General features: G+C 34.4%; 1 protein-coding gene across 5 annotated transcripts in view; it reads left to right on the top strand.

Moving 5' to 3' along the window:
• The window catches only part of Ythdc1 (YTH N6-methyladenosine RNA binding protein C1), a 33,478-nt gene extending 17,699 nt beyond the window's left edge, over window positions 1–15,779 (top strand). For 2 of the 5 annotated variants that reach the window (XM_074042080.1, XM_074042078.1), the window contains 10 exons: window positions 487–595; window positions 679–796; window positions 4,501–4,585; window positions 5,724–5,890; window positions 8,397–8,479; window positions 9,896–9,932; window positions 10,029–10,068; window positions 10,178–10,240; window positions 12,412–12,546; window positions 14,806–15,779. In XM_074042080.1, the coding sequence (XP_073898181.1) occupies window positions 487–595; window positions 679–796; window positions 4,501–4,585; window positions 5,724–5,890; window positions 8,397–8,479; window positions 9,896–9,932; window positions 10,029–10,068; window positions 10,178–10,240; window positions 12,412–12,546; window positions 14,806–15,030 (1,062 nt within the window). In that variant the 3' untranslated portion in view covers window positions 15,031–15,779. Of the gene's footprint in view, window positions 1–486; window positions 596–678; window positions 797–4,500; window positions 4,586–5,723; window positions 5,891–8,396; window positions 8,480–9,895; window positions 9,933–10,004; window positions 10,069–10,177; window positions 10,241–12,411; window positions 12,598–14,805 lie in introns of all 5 variants that reach the window. The other 3 variants (XM_074042079.1, XM_074042077.1, XM_074042081.1) reach the window with 2 other exon arrangements.
• The last annotated feature ends 5,755 nt before the right edge of the window (window positions 15,780–21,534 follow it).

Genomic DNA, 21,534 nt, shown 5'->3' with positions numbered 1-21,534 from the left:
TTTAAGTTATTAGGAAGGTTGGAGGTATGGCTCAAGCAATAGAATGCCTGCCTCAAAAGAGTGAAGTCCTGAATTCAAACTCCAGTATCAGCACTCTCCTCTCCCCCCCAAAAAAGCCCTAAATTACTTTATTAGGCACCTTTTCAGGAAGATAGACAAGTTGTGATTCACTTTTGAACAGTATGTGTTTAACAGAATAAGTGGTTGTGGTTTCAGAATGATTGTAGGTGATTGATTTATTCAGCGTACTCATCCCTAGTGTTTACTAGTTGCTTTTGTGATTTTTAAAGTAGATAATTTCTCCATCGTTTTCCTGTTTTTTAAATAAGTAATTCTTACATTATTCTTATAGCTGTTAATAGAACCTTTCTTTTTTTTAGCATTCTTAAAATCATCAATAGCTTTTGCTCTTTTGTAGATACAGCTTTTGCTCTTGGAGATTTTTCAGTTAAATTTCAATTTGTGGTCTTTACATTATTTGTATAGGGTGTATGGTCCACACTGCCTGTAAATGAGAAAAAACTAAATGCTGCATTCAGATCTGCAAGGAGTGTTATCTTAATATTTTCTGTCAGAGAAAGTGGAAAATTTCAAGGTGAGAATAAAAATTAATTTGGACATATAAAAACATTAATTATAATAGCACTTACATATTATTTTGTAATATGATTTCCTTAGGGTTTGCAAGACTTTCTTCAGAATCACATCATGGAGGATCTCCTATACACTGGGTGCTTCCAGCAGGAATGAGTGCTAAAATGCTGGGAGGTGTTTTTAAAATTGACTGGATTTGCAGGTAAAAACATTGCAATACAGAGAAAGTTGACCTTGTTTTGTATGGATTGCCAGTTGAGATTAACTTTAAAATTCTACAGTGGTTCAATTCATTATTCTCTGATTCTTACACTCTCCTCAAGTATTTTTGTGGGCATTATTCTTAGAATGATTTGGATTCATGAGATTTACAGTGTTGCAACAACAAAGAAAAAAAGTGAAAACCCATTTTACCTTATCTTGTCTCACTGCCTATAAATCTAATAGAATAAAAAAAGTAAAGATTTAAGCGTTTTATGTATTTCAGTTGTTTGGAATGTGTGGCATATCTATGCAAATGTCATTATTTAACCAGTCATTTAGTTACTGAGGAATGAGAAAATAATTACTGTCTGACTTGGCTAACAATTTTGGAGCTTACTGATTTGCTTGTAAACAATTACTGTTTTTTAAGGAAGCTAGCAATTAGTGTTTGGTTGTACTGTTCTTTTGAAACAAGAATAAGATTTAACTGTTTATTAGAAAAATTATCAGACTTACTTTGAGTACTTGAGTTACTACCATAATTACCAAAATTAATTTTAAATATTTGAGACTGTGTGAATTCTTTATGAACTAAAAGTTGACTTAGGGTTTTCACTTGAAATGTCTGAGTTTGAGTTTTCTCTATAAATTGGGAATTATATTTGACTGCCAGAAATAAAAGGATTAAACTCTGAGAAATACAAATACTAAGGGCTATCAGTAGTAATTGTTAATCTGTGCTTTTTCTTTTCAGATATAGAGTCATTAGACTTATTTAAATAATTTTTGGATTTAATAATAATAGACTTAAGCTTTTTTAGGTGTGGTCATGGACCAAACTGATGACTCCTACATCAGTATCACTCATTGTTAAAAATGTAGACTCCTGAAACCCTCCCCAAACTTGAATCCCTGATGACTGAGATACTTTGTAATCACATGGAAGTTGGAAACCAAATAAAATGTATGTTGACAGATAAGAAAGGAAGGCATATAAAGTGACTGACTTTGTTGCCCTATGGAATTAGCTCAAAATAAACCTATAATCTATGAAATGTTACTCATCCAGAATTAAATTTATTGACTATATTTTGTACTCATTCCTTTATTGTTTAAGAAATAACATCTCTCCAAATAAACCAATAACCTACCTGTTTTTTCTTTCAGAATCACTCCCTTATTTTAACTTTAATAACCCAAAGTACTCTCCAGCACATAAGAGACTCTACAGTTTTTTGGTCTTTTGTTAATTTTCCCATTTGTAGAGGTCAGAGAGTTCCTTCCATGTTCTCTAGAGCATTATTCATAGTGAAGATAGTTTATATCTGTAGTCTTCTTTATAATATGTTTGCTGAAAAGGTAACTGGATACCTGTTCTGTAACTAAGCCTGAGAAGAAAAGAAAAAAATGATGTATAGACTGTGGATTCTGTATTTTTAAATTTTGCTGGGCCCTGTTTTCTGTGGTTCTCTGTGATGTCCTGGCTCAGATTAATTTTCCCAGACAGAGAACAGAGGTTTTTGTCCTAATTAGACCCAGTGCCACCAAATGATGCATCTGGCTTTGCCTGTACCCTTTCTTTGGATCTTGAGCTTTCTTTCTTTCTTTCTTTCTTTTTTTGTTTTTTTTTTTTTTTAAAGTGAGAGTGTGCAGCATTCAAGGAACTATAGACTCTTTTTTTTTTTTTTTAAGTGGTATTGGGGTTTGAACTCGGCCCACACCTTAAGCTACTCCACCAGCCCTTTTTTGTGAAGGGTTTTTTGAAGTAGGGTCTCATGAATTGTATGTCCAGACTGGCTTTGAACCGTAATCCTCCTGATCTCTGCCTCCTGAATAATTAGGATTACAGGCATGAACCACCGGTGCCCTGCATGATCTTTCTAATAGTCTCTAGCCTTCCTATTTTTTGTTGGATGTAGGAGTTTCCTATGACTGTGACTGTATTAAATTGGTAATTTAGAAGGAAAATCTAAAACGTATTGAACATAATACACACTGGAGCTCTGCCTCTTGATACACTGATCTTTTGATGTAACCTCAATTATAAGTCTACTTCTAGAAGAAAAGTTGGGGATACAATCTGTATCTTTTTGAGTTCTTTGAGCAGTTTCATTTGTATTATAGATACAGCGAAGAGTTCTTTAAAACATTTATTTAATTTGACATTATTTATGTATGCAGTTAAATAAGGTTTTATCAGTGTTGTTAACTTCTTAATTAAAAAAAAATTGGTGACAGTATTAGGGGTTGAGCTCATCCTTGTGCTTGTTAAGCAAGTGCTTTGCCACCTGAGCCATGCCTCCAGCCCCTAATGCTGTTACTTTTTATTATTCTTTGGTAACAACTATTGATTATGTGTCATCTTAATGTTCAGCATTGTGATAGATTGATAAAGAACTATAAAAATACAGGCATTGGCGACTCACCCCTATAATCTTAGCTACTCTGGAAGTAGAGATCAGGAAGATCGAGGTTTGAAGCCAGCCCTGGCAAATAGTTCACAAGACCCTGTCTCAAAAATTCCCAACACAAAAACGGGCTGGCAGAGTGGCTCATGTGATAAATGCCTGCCTCACAAGCATGAGACCCTGAGTTCAAATTCTAGTACAGTCAGAAAATTATACAGGAGCCAGGTGCTGGTGGCTCACACCTGTAATCCTAACTATCTGGGAGGCTAAGATCTGGAGAATCAAGGTTCAAGGCCATCCCTGATGAATAGTTCATGAGACCCCTATCTCTAAAATATCCAGAGCAAAAATGGACTGGAAGCATAGTTCAAGCCCTAAGAACATCTGAGCGATTCCCTGCATTCAAACCACAGATCCACCAAAAAAAACCAAACCAAAACAAACAAAAAAGGCTATTATTTAAGGTTGGTGACCCATTTTGCCCTATGGCTCAGAGAGCTTAGAGCCAGATTAATAGTGTTTAAATCAAATAAGTAATATAAATACAGTATATAGCCATTTGTACAACTTGAGATTCTTTGCATGGGTGGTGAATATTGCCTTATTGAATGAAGAAGGACACTTGAATTTGGATAATAGCTCTGAATTAAGCATTGGGGACACTTCTGTTTTCATTTGGTGTTAATAGCTAGTTAAAGTTCAGCTACTTGGTCATTTAATGAATAAATTTTTTTTGAGTGCACAAATGAGGTAAATAGTAAATGTTTTATATATCATTTTATTTGTTTATTATATAACAGTGAAATAAATTGGGATGATCTTGCTTAAAAGATGAAGAAGCTCATTATAAAAGAGAGCTAGAGTTTAAGCCCTGAATTATGTTGATTTTCAAGCCGATGTTCTTAAGTACTGTACAAATGGTCCTGACTTATGACGGGTCAACTGTTTGGATTTTACAGCAGTGTGAAAGGGATAGATAGGCATTCAGAAGAAACTACCTTGACTTTTGATATTTTCCCAGGCTAGTGATAGGCAGTACTCTCTTGATACACTGAACACAGCAGTGAGCTGCAGTTCCCAGTCAGATCCACAATCAGGAGGGTAAGCAGCCAGTACTCTACATCGTGCTGTATTTCTGAGGGTTGAGTGTATTAGATGCATTTTTCACCTAAGATCTTTTCAAAACTCAGGATTTATAGGGCTATAACCCCATACGGATTTAATACTGAAGTAACAAAACACCTCTAAAGGATTCTTCTGCTAAAGAATGTAATTGATACTACTCTCTATTTAGGCGCGAATTACCTTTCACCAAGTCAGCTCATCTCACTAATCCTTGGAATGAACATAAGCCAGTAAAAATTGGACGTGACGGACAGGTTTGTTATTTTGATTTTTTTTTTTAAAGCTTACATTTAGTCAACTGTTTTAAGTACTTTTAAATGTTTAAAGGACATTTTTAACCATTTCTGAAAGGTGAAATGTGACAAATTAAAATTGGAACTAGTAATTACTGAATATGACTGTTTAGTAAGTCATCTACTAATGTTGAAATGCAGGTAGCTTTATATGGTATTTTCATTACTAATAATGAAGAGAAAACTGATAAAAGAAACATGTCCTGATGTTAAATGGATTTTCAGTAGTAATCAGAGTGTGACAAATGCCATTTAACATATTTCCTGAAGTTGTTTGAGTAGAAACTAGCATTCTGAAAAGACACACACACACACGCACGCATGCAAGCTCCCGTAAAGTCTGGAAATGAAATTGAAAGAGTGTAGTGATTTAAAATAAACTTGTACCTTTGATCCTGATAATTCCTACACATAATTCTTGACTAGAACTAATAGTATGTATTACAGTTATATTCCTCATAAGTGAAAATGTTGGTAACTCAATTTTTGGAAGTCTGTGGGTCAGTTTACTTTTATCGTTACTATAATGTATTTCAGTTCATAATTATCAAAGTTGTTGGTGTGCACACACTAACATGTATTTTTGCTTCACTGAATTAAGATGTATGATTTGTCCTAATATTTTTGTATCTGCACAAAGAAATATTCCTTTGATTAGAATACAGTAGAATAGAATAGAATGTTATAGGAGTTTTAAGCAATGACATTTGTGTATTGAATTTTGGAGAGTGTTCACTTTTAGTTCTTGTCTTTTATATAAATACACAAAGACCTTTTTATTTTTGTTTCATGAGACAGGGTCTGACTGTGTACCCCAGGTTGGCCTGGATATGTATCCTAGGTGGCCTTGAACTCAAGATCCTCCTGCTTAAGCCTCCTGAGCTTTGGGATTTTATAGGTGTATGCCACCACATCTCTCTCATGAAACACTTTGGAAAGGTTTTGTAAATCTAAAAGCTTATTGGAATCTAATGTGATCATCAGTCTTGGGAAGAACTCTTCAAAGATAGTTTTTGTTCTTGTATATCAGGAAAATATAAATCTTTTGAAAGGTTGTATTATTTTTGTCTTATAAATTGCTACTACTCTACTATTCTAGGAAATTGAAGTTGAATGTGGAACCCAGCTTTGTCTTCTATTTCCCCCCGATGAAAGTATTGACTTGTATCAGGTCATTCATAAAATGCGTCACAAGAGAAGAATGCATTCACAGCCTAGATCAAGAGGACGTCCATCCCGTCGAGAACCAGTCCGGGATGTGGGAAGGTTAGAAACGTTCTTTGGACTGGTAATAGGCACATGTATCAGGATAACATGATGGAGGAATGTGATTCGTCAAAAGTTTGTCCTGCGGTAAAGAAGAAAGAGAAAATCCTCAAATCAAGCTGCATGGACTAGTTTGTGGCTTCATTGAGGATTTCACATGGTCACCTTGGTCTCAGTCATTTTTCAAGAGGAAAATGGGGATCTTTCCTTATGCAGAAAAATTATTTCCTAAAGAGTGATAACCAGTTTAGATTAGATAGTACTTTGATAACATAGTACACAAGTGAAATGAGGTAGGCATTTGTTGCTATGAACAGGATAGAAAAGAGAAAGAGGAGGAAATCTTTATTTGCAAAAATTGTTAATATTTTGTAAAGCCTTTTCTTTCAGGTGTGTCTCTGGATAAGCCTTATCAGATATGGGACTTTTATAAAGGATCACTTATATTTTTTCAGAAGATGACGCCTCATTTAGAGGAGGATAAAATATTTTAAGTTATTTTGATATTCAAGAGGAGCATTATTGGGACTTTGAAATTTTATCACCGTGATGTGTTAACCCCATTGCCAAATATTCTCTAACGTGTACCCAGTGAATTCATACATCTTGCTGAGCTTCTGAAAACAATAGGTTCTTTCCAAAGGGGATCAAGTGGCCTTGGGAGACCCGGCAACAAACCAAAAGGAAGGGCTGTTGCTGTGTCTGTTTACAACATTTCCAGATGCTGGCAGTACCTGTGGACTTAAAATGTTTTTTAGAGGATCGCCATGGTTATTGATCACTACTTTATGAACTAAACATCATTTTCCAGGAAAAGGGGGTTTAACTTGTTACAGAATTGGAGAGAAGTCTTTGCAAAGGACTGGTTTAAGCCCTTCTACCCAGCACCTTCCCCTGTATAGATTTGCGTACAGCTAAATCTAAAATATTCCGCTAAAGACTATTGGATGTGTGGTTGATGGGATGAAACCTTTGGTTAAGTTTCCTTTTGGTGGAAACATCCTGTGGTAGGTACAGATAATCCAACAAGAGTCCCATTTCTTTGAGCTTTAAAAGGACATTGTCGAGTAGGTAGGAGGAAACCTGGCAGAGCCCCTTACTTTTGGCCTAAAAGGACTGAGCACCAAGATGTCTTTTGAAGTTTTAAGCTAAGAGGTTTCCAGTGCAATACAGTTTATACAAGTGAAGTTTTTCCTCAGTTTTGCAATGGACTGCAAACTATACTTATTACACCACTACTCCTTCTCTCAAGCCTGCCAGGGCCTCCATTTATGTATGTGGCTTACAGCTTAAAGTCAGTAGTTGGACTACTATATGAACTGTTACTATCATGTTTTATACCGGTCGTAAATGCACTCCCCAAACTACAAGAAAGCGGTATGTTTATTTTTTAAACCAGCTTTTAATTTTCTTAGTATTATTTATTGTAGATGCGACTGTTTTATTCTGTTGGGGAGGGGGGCTTGGGGTTGTTACATTTAACTTTGCAGTTGAATGAACTTGTGTTGAAAAGTTAATGAAAGCCATCATTAAGAGAAATAGCTGAAAAATTAGTGATTCTAGGTTATTTTAGTTTTTATTTGATATTAAGGGTAAAAAGATATGTTTATTTCCTAAACATTTTGGAGTTTTAATTTTGTTTAGCTCTTTATTAAATGCTAAGTAAATTGAAATGTATTTTATTATGTATTAAATTTACCATGAATATTTATGAAAAACATTAAAGAGCAGCCCTCTGCAAACAGTAAAATACCACCTTCTAAAGAGTACATTGAACTAATTTTATGAACTCTTGTTAAAACTCATGGCCTACTTACAAGTCATGCCAATTTATAATTCATTTTATTATAAGACATTGTCTCTGGGAAAATTTCCCTTAGTTTCTTACTGTTATTAAGTATATAAATAATAAAGGTTATTAAGTTAGTTTTCAAAGTATTAAGACTTTTAAAGCTTTCTTGTTAATAGTTCTTATTTAAATATCAAACTTTATAATCATATGAAAAGTATAGCTTTGTGCAAATCAGAGAAAAAAATACTTAAATTCATCTTGTTTAGATAATCTAAAAAGACAGTATATTGTATAATGATGGTATGAGTCATTCTCCTTCCCCTTTTTCACCTGAAAGGCAGTTTTATTTGCGAAAATGTTTTAATTGTAAAAATGGATGTTTATTTTAGTTTGAGGATGGCTCATTTACTTTTGCTTAGATTTACTAAATGTGATTTATATGTTTTAATCTGTTTACTCTTTCAAGTTGTCTTATAGAATGAGATCGAAGAGAATCTTACTACTTCCAGCAATACCTTTTTGCTTATTTTATAGGAATGAATTTGAGGAGTTAAAATTTAGGACTTTTAAGATAAGTTGCTCACCAAAAATTAATGTTATTTTTAAGGAATCAGTGGGCTATTCTTTGTAATTATCTCTGTAAAAAACTCTTGCTTTGCTGTTTGTTCTCCAAGCAGTTTTTCGTTTAATTTCTAATGTGTCTAATTTGTATAGGCGTCGACCAGAAGATTATGATATTCATAACAGCAGAAAGAAACCAAGGATTGACTATCCCCCTGAGTTTCACCAGAGACCAGGTTAATATTTTACAATCCTGCAGATACTTGACTTAAAATTATTAAAACAACAAAACAAAAACTTAATTGCAATCCTGTACTTTTAAAAGTGAAGAAAATTTAGAACATGACTACTTAAGCCTTGGGAGATCATTAATCTCATTAGTAGTTCTACTTTGTTAAGATTGTTTAGTGTATTCCAGTGTGAATCCTCATAATCCATTAATTACCTAAAATTGATAATTTTGCAAAAACAGATTTATTTGCACATGCATTTAATATGAAATGTGGTTAGGGAAAGCAGTAACCTTATACTTCATTAGGCTTTTTGTTTCCTTTGATATTTAGTGTTTCGTGTGGTTTGTAGCATTAAATGGAAACTGAAATTATGCTACATATATATATTTTTTAAATTTTACGACTTTTAGAGAGGAATGGGGAATACTTGATTTGTAAACTTAATGCATCTTAGTCTATATTGGAGTTAAAAAATACAAACCATTAAGGAAGAGATACATATTTAGATCACAATCAGAGGTACATTTATTAAACCTGGGCCATTTGGAAATGGGTGTTAGGGAGCATTAAAGAGTTCTGTATATTCTTATTCTTGATAATAAACTTCATTCTTTTGTAAAGTAAGAGGTTGTGTTTTTCCCTAGTAACATGGCCATTCAGTTTTATTTATTATTTATTTGGCAGACTGGGTTTGAACTCAGGGCTTACACTTTGAGCCACTCTGCCAGTCCTTTTTTATAATGGGTTTTTTTGAGATAGGGACTTGTGAACTATTTGTTTGGGCTGGCTTTGAACCACGATCTTCCTGATCTCTGCCTCCTGAGTAGCCAGGACTACAGGCGTGCCTTAGCAAAATACTTTTACATTTTAATTTGCTGGATTCTTAGAAAAAGAAGTGGGGATATTTCTTTTATCATGGTGGATCTTTCATTTAAAATACATTCCTTCATTTTTGGAAATTTTGCAATTCTGTTTCCCTTCCCTTTGATTTTGCATTTTTTTTTTTTAGAACTTATCTGTGTTTGCTTAGCATGGTCTATATATACTCAAGTAGAAGGTAAACATTTGTTTAAAGAAGTCCTATCACAGTGTCCTAAAGATAATTCCTCTGCCTTTACTGTCTCTTTGATGTAGAATAAAGAAATTTTCTCTTGTAATGAGATTTGGGCTGTGCACTTAGGAGATAACATTCTAAAACTTTTCTAGTCATTTACAATCCTGTGATACCATAAAGTTATTTAGTTACTTCATATATTATCATGTTATCTGAGAAGAAAATTTGAAAGTAAAGTAATAATAGTATCACTTAAAGTACATATTTCATGGGAAAAATTGAAACGAGTGGTAAGAAAGGTTTAATTGTAATGCCACAATAAAAATAATAAATTTGATTCACTAAAATGCTTAATGTTTGAACAGGGTATTTAAAGGATCCACGATACCAGGAAGTAGATAGGTAAGTTGGGTTCACTCTTGCTTAGCTTTGAATTACATTCTTGGAACTAGTTTATGAATTACCTGAATTTAGTTTCACAAATCTTATTCCCAACAGACGATTTTCAGGAGTTCGCCGAGATGTGTTTTTAAATGGGGTAAGCATTAAATTTTATATACTTAAAGTAGATAAACCCACGTTCTGATTTGATTTGTTTTCCTGGAATGATTTTTATTTATTATTGACATTATCGTCTTTCATTTTAGTCCTACAATGATTATGTGAGGGAATTTCATAACATGGGACCACCACCACCTTGGCAAGGAATGGTTTGTATTATTCTATTTTTATAATTGACTTCATTTTTGGTACCTAATATTTTGAGTGCTTACTTGGAATATTATGGTTGCAGTTATTAAGAGGCTTACAGTACAAATTTTTGGTGATAAATAATTGCATGCTCTTTTTACAGCTAAAGAACAGTAATTTGATTTGTGTTTATAGTGTAGGGTTGATTGGTATGTGTAATAGTGTACTATGATAAGTAGTGCAAGCTCTGCCAGATACATTCCCTTCTCTTTCCAAGTCTATACCCTTAAATAATTTTTATAATGTATCTTACTTTTCCCCATCTGTAAATTTCAGTAGTCATTCATACTTTGGCTCATCAGGCATATATGTAGTACTTTGCTTTGGTTATACAGCAGCAGATGAAATGAACATTATGTCAGTGCTTGTGTAGCTTAACATTTAATGTGGAATAATGTCGGCTTCAGAATTGTACAGAAGATAAATTGACAGAATACATGTAAAGTTTAGCAAAGTGCCTGATCTAATATTCAGTACACTTAGCTTTCCATTTAAAATAGGATTAATTAATTGGGTGTGGTGGCTCATGGCTATAATCTCAGCTACTGAGGCAGAGATCATGAGGATTGCAGTTACAGTTTGAGCCCAGTCTGGGCAAAAAGTTGGCCAGACCCAATTTCAGTCAATAAGCCTGTAGTGTGTACCTGTGATTTCAACTATGCAGGAGGCTGCAGGCAGGAGGATTTCCCACTGAGACTGGCCCCAGGCAAAAACGGGAGACCCTACCTGAAAAATGACAAAAGCAAAAAGATCTGGGGGAGTGACACAAGTGGTAGAGCTGCCTGCTTGGCAAATACATGACCCTGAAGTCATAACCCAATCCTGCCAAAAAATTAAATTATGTAAAATATGATTACTTAAGTCCTGATTATTATTTTTAATTATTTCCTTTCTTTAAGAAATCTGGATTTTTTTTCTTAGAGTATATTAAAGACAGCTGGAGGGCTGGAGGTGGAGGCATGGCTCAAGGGATAAAGCACCTCAGAGCACGGCTTTTAGTTAAACTCCAGTACTGATTAAAAAAAGTAGTATTTGAGCCAGGTAAGACCGAAACCTATAATCATAGCTACTTGGGAAGCCACGATCAGGAGGACTGTTGTTTGAGGCCAGCCCAGGCAAAAAAAGTTCTCAAGACCCCATTTCAACCGATAAAAGCAGAGTGGTGTGTGGTGCACATCTTACACCCCAGCTAAACAGGAGGTGTAAATAAGAGGATGATGGTCCAGGTCTAAACTTGAGATCCTATTAGAAATATCTAAAGCCAAAAGAGTGAGGGATGGGGAGGCAGTTCACATGGTAGGTAGAATGCCTGCCTGGTAAGGGCAATGGCCTGAGTTCAAACTCCAGAACCATAAAACCCAAAACAAAAACCTGAAGCATTAAATTTTAAGAAATAAAAACTTGGTAGTTTAAGTAGCTCTTTGTGTCTCTCATTTTACCTTTTTATGTTATGTGACCTCTTTGTCTAACTTGTTTCTCTTGTAGTTTTATGCTACTGTGTGCAGATAGGTGGATCATTAGAATACCTTCTTTTTGAGTCTAAAATTAAAAATACTGAAATATGTAATATATGAACTTGACATTAACGATGAAAGTAATCTGTGCCTTTCATTCATTTTAAAATGTCATGTAAAAGTTCATTAGCTCCTGAACTTTCTTTGATAAGAATTTGTGTTAGTGGTTAGCTAGATAACTAATTTTGGAACCAGAATGCATAATGTTGTATCAGAATGTACCTCTTTACTAACAGTGTGACTCTAGGCAGGTTACTTAACCTGGTTGTCTAAATTTTCCTTTTTGTAAACCAGGAATAAGAGTACCTATCTTAGAGATTTGCTGTGAGTATTAAATGAGTAATTAAGTGTAAAAGTGCTTAGGACAGTTCCTTGCTCTTACTAAGCACCATGTGTTTGTTTAGAATTTAAGTATTATGTGTAGAAAAGTGTGTTAGATCTTAAAAGAGGTTAAAGAGTTTATGTACATTTTGTTTTCAATGAAAAAGGTATTTTGAATGTTAGGTAAAAGGAAATGATTAGTGTAGATTAAATTGTTTGGGAATGGAAATTATAAGAATGACTTGTTCACAAGGATATTTGGTGGATTCTTAATGGAAATGGTTTTCCTTTTTTAGCCTGCATATCCAGGAATGGAACAGCCTCCACACCATCCTTATTATCAACACCATGCTCCGCCTCCTCAAGCTCATCCCCCTTACTCAGGACATCATCCAGTACCACATGAAGCAAGATACAGAGATAAACGAGTAGTAAGTGCACAAGAAGGCAGAGGTGTGAGGGAACTACTTAGAATTCTGTAGGTAATTTAAATGTGGGTATACCAGATTGCTGTGAATGATGAACCATTTTGTATTCTTACTGCAGTCTTTTGGATTAACTTACAAGTTGCTTTCATTAAAAATGCCTGATTGTGTTCCTTTGTATTATTTACATAGATTTATATTTCTTTTACTAAATCTCAGACTACTTAAGTTGAAGCAGTTCTTACATTTATAACTCTTAGGTAATGTTGTGTAAGTATATAGTACTTAGGTTATTCTTTTTGTACTGGGATCTTAATTATAGCTTTGTAGTTACTATTGCTAATAGGTATTTACCAGGTTTTTGATGGTACTGGGGTTTGAATTTAGGAGCTTGTGCTTGCTACCCAAGTGCTCTACTACTTGAGCCATGCCTTCAGCTCTTTTTGCTTTTAGGTTATTTGTCACAGAGGGTCTCACTTTTTGCAAACTTGGGACTGTGATCGTCCTGTCTATGCTTCTGGCATAGATGGCATCCAGGCATCTATTACCATGCCAGACTTTTTTGTTGAGAATGGAATCTTGTTAAATTTTTGCCCTGACTCCTCAAACCACAGTTCGCCTGATCTCCACCTCCTGATTACAGGTGTGAGACATGATATATATATGTATGTATGTGTGTGTATATATACATGTATATATATATATGTTCCTGGCCTGTCTCCCATTTTTACATTTTGATAGACACAAATTTTGGAGGACAGATGGCATATGCTAAGGTAGTTATTAAATTCTATAATTTTGTAGGGTAGATGGTATAGCTTTATAAAATAGTCTTTAATCACATTTGTTTATTTATACCAAATTTTGTTAAAATGAGTAATCAAGTGAGTTGTTTTCTCTCTCCTTAACCTCTGGTTGGTAAGATAATGCTAGTGAACCCTAAGTGATATGAAATGCAACAGAATAATGCCCTTCAGGATTTGGCTCTAATAATTATATGTGCATAGATTTGGATGCTTTTGTTTAATCATTTCAAAGCAGAGCAAAGGAAAGGCATTGTCTAATTTTAGACTAGTGAAGCTGAGTTTGTTTAGTAAGTACAATTTTCTTCCCTAAAGGTACATTTTTTAGAAAATGGAAATTGTCTTTTGGTACTTGCTGGAAGCATAATTAATAGGCATTGAAGTTTGGTAGCTTAGAATGGTAGTTTAATTGTTAAAAGAGCATACTTGTTATCCCTGAACTCAGAAGGCTGAGGCAGAATTGTGAATCGTATCAGGATCTTCAGCATTCTCTAAGCCAATGTTAGAATCCTGACTAATAGATTTGAAAGTGGAAGGTAACCTGTGTGTGATGAAATCTTAGTTGTTTAGAAGTTTTTTGCTGTCTTAAAAAATGTCTTTTATAAATGCTAACATGAGCTTTATGGAAAAAATAAAAACCTAGTAACATGATTTTTAAAATAGGAATATTTCTAAAATTCTTTAATATATCAATAAAGTTCTGTTTTATGCACTTTTATACATTAATTTTTTTTTTGTTAGTGTATATTCCTGGAATTATGTTTTGAACTTAAGTTTTATACAGATTTTGAAAACAGATGAAATTCAGTAAAGTAAAGGTGAGCTGAGAACTAAAAATAGAAGGCTTTAAACTAGAGCAGGTTCAGGCTTAGAAGCAGCTGCAACTTTACCCATGCATCTCACTTTGCTGCTCATCTACCCTTTTTTGTCCTTTTCTTCAGTACATAGTTAGCTTTGTGTGGAACAGACTGAATGGTCTTACTGAAGTACATACTTTCTTAAAGTTCATCAAAGTCCATAAATTGTTTGTTACTCATCAAATTCCATAAATTTTTATTTTGAGAGAAAATCTGGATCATCAAACTTCCTAATTTCACCTCAAAAGGGCAGAGTCTACACTAGGAGAGGAAAATAGATTGCATAAAGACATTGGTATTTAGCATAATAGATAGCATTGATGGTTGGTTGATGGTCATGATCAGGTGATTACCTTGGCTAAATCTTATTAAAGGGACCAGATGGAAAAGTCATTAAAGTTGAATAGAAAACTGCAGGGAGAAATTTCATTATGTTGTAGATGTCCAGTTAGTGAGGCATCAAATCCTTTTTCCTTTAATGTCCAAATTAGGTTCTACAAATTCATTTTTCTAATATCTTCCTCTCCACTAGCTAATTATTTTTAGGGATTCATAAATTTCATTTAAATTTTTGCCATGCTTAACCTACTTCTTTTCTTTTCTAGCATGATTATGATATGCGGGTGGATGATTTCCTTCGCCGCACACAAGCTGTTGTGAGTGGTCGGAGAAGCAGACCTCGTGAAAGAGATCGGGAGCGAGAGCGAGACCGCCCTAGAGATAATAGAAGAGACAGAGAGCGAGATAGGGGACGTGATCGAGAAAGAGAGAGAGAGCGATTATGTGATCGAGACAGAGACCGAGGGGAGAGAGGTCGATACCGAAGATAATGTGCTATTGGAAGCACTGATTGAAGATAAAAAAAAAAAACAAATCTTGTATTTTTTTTGTGTGTGTTTACAAGTAGTAAATTTATTTTCATTGTGTAGAAGGATTTATTATCACCCTCTTTGTTCCAAGCATGCAGTATAAGAACTGGAAAAATTCAAATCCGCCAAAAATGCACAGTTGACAGTTACATTGACACTTTTATTGGGGCAGAATGGAACAGTCCAAGAATGTAGATATTGATTCATTCTCCATGAAAGTTCATCTTACAGTGTGTTCATTCTAGAGTTCTTTTTCGTTTTCTTTCTTTCAGATCTTGATTGATAACTGCCATGGTATTTTGCTTTGATGTGTTTCCACATGTAGTTGCACACGGTTCAGTAAAAATAATGCTGCTATCACGTATGCAAATATTGAAGTATGATGGTTTGACTGTATGGCAGTGTTGTAGCAGCCTCTTGGTTTTTTCTTTTCCCTCTTTTTTCTCATAAAGTCACTTTTTATTTTTATTTTTTAGTCTTCAATGATGAGAGCAATATTAAGAAGACATTGCTATCTAATTTTTAATCTTTTTAAATAAAAAAATTCCTATGTTCAGTAGCATGGTGGATGCTATTCTTTAGCCTTCCCCTCCAAACTGTATACATTGGCTTGGAATGTTCACAACTTGGTGTGTGGCAGCGGAAGATAATTCTCATATTCTACATTGCTACTGTTTTGTATAAAATAAATTGGTAAAGATTGACACTTATTTGTTACAGTTTCTTCTTGTTTGATTTCCAGATTATTTTATTATACATGAATAGACATAAAGAATGCTTTCTCTAGGAGCACCCTCTAGTGGAGGTGGGGGTAAGTTCTTATGGGAGCTGACTGGAAACTAGCAGGCAACCTCTGCCCCAAGGTGCTCAAACCTGTTGTGTTTTTAGGTTTTACGTTTTGTTTTGTTTTCTTAAAGCCACTTGCTCTGTTGAATTTAAATGAGTTTGATTTGCAAATTTTGATTTAACACATTGTTTTCAAAACATCAGCCAAATAAAGTTGAGCTTTATTTTATTTAGAAAAAATGAATTCTTTTTCTGATATAAAAACACAGTATAGTAGGATTTTGTTGGTATTTTGGTTACGTGTTTGTATGTCTGATAACATTTTTGGTTCTGTGCTAATCCAGAAATGTTTTAGATTTTTCTCTTTTTTTCTTTCTATAATTGAACTACTTTGCATATTTTTCTCTTAAATAAGACTTAAATGTAACCAACCCTTTTATAGTTCTTACATGTTGTCAAGTCCTACTAGTGACAAGCCCTTTAGTAACATGGAGCCACAGAAGAAAATGGTTTATGGAAGAAGCTTTTGCATTTTAATTTCTTGAGATACACCTGAACATTTGGCCTTTATAAAATTGAATATCTAAACATTAGGGATATTTGAATGTCTGGCATTTTTTTTTCTTTTTAATATTAAGCAGTTTCATACTTGCATTTGCATCTGTACCAAATCACAATACATGGTTTTATATTTAATACAGGAGCCTCACTGTTGAAAACTTAAAACTACAATTTTAATACCTTCATATCAGCATTGAGAATACTTTCCTATGTATTCACAATGAGTAGTTTTATCTATCTCAAAAATGAAACCTATGGATTTATGTTAAATCTGCATTGTGGTGGAAAGGAAAGATCTTTTAACTCTTTAGGAAATCAGTACTGTTTTTGTCATTGCCGTCAACTTGACTAAAACCAGTTGGTGTTGGTAAGCTAAGTCGTTCACTGGATTTTTGTATTCATCAGTGAGTTATACAGTATCTGCTGTGTTTTACTTAAATGCTGAAGAATATCTGAGATTTGGAAGAATCTCTGGAAATGCAATTTTATGAAATAAGTAGTTATATAAAACTTGTGATGGGTGATATTAAAGTCATTTTCCTGAAATGATAGTAATATAAATACTACTTGAACACAGTAATACATCGTGCATTTTCATGCTGCTACATACTGATCTATCCTCACATAGCATCTCATTCTACTTTTATAGTTGGGAAACAAGTTCAGAGACTGTTAAACCTGTTCAATATTACAAAGTATTTGATGTTACCGAGATTCAGCCCATAATTTTATCCAGTTTGGTGTTTCCAAAAAGTTACCTCGTCAGTTTTAAAAAAGAAATATAAGTAAATGTCTAAAATGATGGTGCTAGTTTCTACTGATAATTTGAAATACTAACAGTATCATTCAGGCTTTCGTAAGCCGAGTTTTTCTGAAGAGTCCATCCACACTTAAATTATGATAGGGATTTTGGGTAATAAGACCTTAGAATTGAGTAATGGATTCTAAAAGTTAACATTTATTAAGTTTCTACAAGGAATCCTAAAACCTAAAATCTTGCATTAACTCATGTAAATGGACATAAAATTGTAGTGCATGTACTTTGTGAAATAGCTAATAACCACATTACCTCAAATAGTTACCATTTTGTGGTGAAAGCACAACATTAAATGGGTATTTTTTCAAGAATACAGTATATAGTTACTATGCTGTGCAACAGATCTTTTGAACTTACTCCTGCCTAACTGTAAATATGAAACCTTTGATCAACATTTCCCTCTTCCTGCAGCCACTCCAGCCTCTGGTAACCACTGTTGTACTCTGTACTTCTAGAATCATTTTTTGAGATTGGATAAAGTTAAGTTCATGTGCCATTTGGCTTTCTATGCTTGGCTTGTTTTACTTAAGGTAATGCCTTCCAGGTTCATCCATGTTGTTGAAAATGACAGGGTTTCCTTTCTACTACATTTTCTTTTGCCTTTAAATCTCATTTGACTATGGTTTTGGTTTTTTTTTAATTTTTATTTTACTGTTTTTACATTTACTCACATGTGTAATGTGAGTAATTAAGGTCCTTAATCAACTTTGAGTTGGTTCTTCTACTACATTTTCTTTATCCTTCTGCTGATGTACATGTCCGATTGATTCCATTTCTTGGCTCTTATGAATAAACGTGCATACAGATTCTGTTCTGATTTAATTTTCTTTGTATATGTACTGAGTAATGGAAGTGCTACATCATATTGTAGTTCTATTTTAATTTTTTTGCAGTGATTTCATAAAATTTTTCCATGGATTGCTATACATGATGTTGCTATGTTCTCTACATTGTCACCAACTCTTTTTTTTCCATGGTACTGGCGTTTGGACTCGGGCTTATGCTTGCTAGGCAGGTGCTCTACCACTCGAGTGACTACACCAGCCCAACTCAGTCTTTTTTGTTTTTGCTTTTTTGGTTGCACTGGGTTTGAACTCAGGGCAGGCATTTTTAATGCTTGAGCCACTCTATCAGCCCTTTGATAATAGCTATTCTTAACAACAGTGAGGCTATATTATTATGGTTTTGAATTTGGTTTCCCTGATGATTGGTGGTAAACATTTTTTTGTACTTGAAATCTTAGAATAGTTGGGTCTTTTTCCTTTTAAAATTATTCATTTTTGTAACAGGGTCTTAATAATAGCTGAGGCTGGTCTTAAACACACCATCCTCCTGCCTCTGCCTCCCACGTGCAGGGATTATAAATGTGTACCACCACACCTGGCTTATGCCCAGTTATTAATTGGGTTATTTCCTTGCTATTGACTCATAGTTACATAAACATTTTGGATATTAAGCCTCTATCAAATAAATGTATTTCCTCCTATATTTTTTTCTAGTTTCATAGGTTTGAGTCTTAGATATAATTCTTTAACCCATTTTGCACTGATTTTTGTATATGGTGGGAATTTAAGTTCATTCTTTTGGCTGTTGACACCCAGTTTCTCCAACACTGTTAAAGAGACTATTGTTTCCTCATTGTGTGTTCTTGAAGCCTCTGTTGAAAACTGGTTGGCTGTAGATAGATGTTACTTATTTCTGTTTTCTTTATCTTGTGTTCATGTGTCTGGTTTTGTGCTAGTTCCCTGGAGTTCAGTTATATATGACTGGCATATTTTGAAGTTAGGTAGTAGGAATGATACCGCTAGCTTTTTTTCTTTTTGCTCAACTTTCTTGGGTTATTTCATTCACTATGCATATTTTCACTCAATGCGTATAGTAACTGTCCTTTTCAAACTTCCTGTTTTTTTTCATTGTTCTTTGTTTCTCTCTTTTCCCTCCCTCCCTCCTCCTGTTTCTTTTTTTATGATGAAAAATTGAGAGGACCATTATATTTACGATTGTAAGATAATTTTCTGTAAGAGAAGTTGAAATACATAAAATGGAGGATTTTTTATTAATTTTTGAAGGCATTTATGATAGCATTTGTCACTGTGAAAGGCATGGTTTCTTCCGTGTGCTCTGTAATGCTGTGATCCCAAAAATCCATACATCATTGTTATGTTTCCAGAAGAAAAAAAATGTATTTATTCATTGTTTAAAAACCTAGCCAGGAATTTTATTGGGTAAAGTAATGTTCAAAGAAGTTAGACTGGATATCATTCTCTTGGATTTGCTTTCTTCTATGACTTTTTATCAGATGTAATATGTGTGTTCAAGAAACAAGACTTGTTTGATTTTGGTAAACATACCTACTGTGGTTTGATACCGATATTAAAATGAGGCACATGGGACAGAACTGGCCCAAATTGTTAGATAACAAGTTCCTTAGAGTAGGCACAGGGGGCCTTAAAGACCATAAGCAATTCATAGTACTCGTTACTGTGTCATTTGGGTCTCTATCCTCCTCATACTCTTTGTTCCCTAAATTTGCTTGTAGCACCTGAAAGACCTCTTTGATCTTGTAATATTCACTGTACTACAGATCAGTAAACTATTTCAGATCTTAGGTCTCTCTCTAATGTCAAAGGAACTTTAGTCTTTAATGTGCTTACATGAGAGGCTCACAGTTTGTATATAGAACCTCTTAGTGATTAATTAGCTCAGTTTTGGCTTGAAATATTTAATTGCCAAACAAACTGGTTTATGAATTTCAAAAATAGCTACTTCTTATTGCATTTATAGTGGTTAAAAGTTGGAGAGAAGTTGGGTTCAAAAAAGAATCAAGTACTTTCTGTTAAAGCATCCTGTTCAAATTAAAGAAATTCTGCATGTCATTACTCTGGAAGTAATCGTGTTTTTCCTGAGAGAATATTATTGGGATTGATTTTCAGCTCAGAACACTCAATTTTCATTCTCTTTTTTAAAAAAGTTTTTTGTTTTTACATTTACCTACATGTGTATACATTATTTGGACCCCCCTATACCCTGCCTCCAGGCAGAACCTGTTCCGCTCTGTTCTCTGATTTTGTTGAAGAGAAAATATAAAAGATAGTAAGAAAACCATAGTGTTTTGCTAATTTGAGATAAAGATAGCTGTACAGGGAGATACCTAGTATTGCTTCCATGCACTTGTGTATTACAACCCACATTGGTTCATCTCTACCAGACTTCTTCATTACTCCTTAGTCTCTTTCCCATAGTGGCCTCTGTCAGTTTAAGATTACTATATTCATTCCTATACAGTGAGCATATCAACCACATTCAAGTTTTTGGTTTCCTTCCCTTTTCCTATCCCTACCATGCACAGTCTCGGTTCACAGTGTGTGAACTATGTCCAATAATACTACTGCATTTGTTTTAGGTCTATAATCTGCATATGAGGGAGAACATGATTTTTGACCTTCTGAGCCTAACTGCTTAATACAGTGTTCTCCAGTTCCATCCATTTTCCTGCAAATGACAAAATTTCATTGTTCTTTGTGGCTGAATAAAATTGCAATGTGTATAAATACCACATTTTCTTAAATCTGTTGGTAGTGGGGCATCTTGGCTGTTGTGAATAATACTGCAGTAAACATGAGTGTGCAGGTGCCTTTGAAATAACCTGAGTCGCATTCCTTTGGGTATAGCACTGAGTGGTATTGCTGGATCATATGGCAGATCTATATTTAGTTTTTTAAGAAGCCTCCATATTGTTTTCCAAAGTGGTGGTACTAGCTTACATTCCTTCCACCAGTGTGTGAGGGTTACTTTTTCCCACATCCTCGCCAACATTTGTTGTTGGTGTTCTTGATGATAGCTATTCTAACAGGAGTGAGGCGTGGAATCTTAGTTATTAAGATCCTTAATCCACTTTTGAGTTGATAACTAGTACGGGGTGACAGGCATGGATCTAGTTTCAGTTTTCTGCAGTCAGATAACCACTTTTCCCAGCAACATTTGTTGAAGAGGCTGTCTTTTCTCCATCATGTATTGTGGTCAAAAATTAGGTGGGCATACCTGCATGGATTCATATCCAGGTCCTCTGTAATGTTCCACTGCTCTTCATATTTCTTTTTCTGCCAGTACCATTGCTGTTTTTATTGCTATGGCTCTGTGTAATAGTTTGAAGTCAGATATTGTGAAACCTCCAGAATTGCTTTTTTTTGCTCAGTATTGCCTTGGCTACTCTCGGTCTTTTGTGTTTTCAAATGAACTTTAGGGTAGATGTTTCAGTCCCTGTGATGAATGTCATTGGGAGTGTTATGAGAATTGCGTTG

The sequence above is a fragment of the Castor canadensis genome, chromosome 9 (genome assembly GCF_047511655.1).
Source record: "Castor canadensis chromosome 9, mCasCan1.hap1v2, whole genome shotgun sequence".
NCBI classification, from domain to species: domain Eukaryota; kingdom Metazoa; phylum Chordata; class Mammalia; order Rodentia; family Castoridae; genus Castor; species Castor canadensis.
The sequence above is the reverse complement of the archived record's forward strand: the minus strand, read 5'-3'. Positions and strand labels throughout refer to the sequence as shown.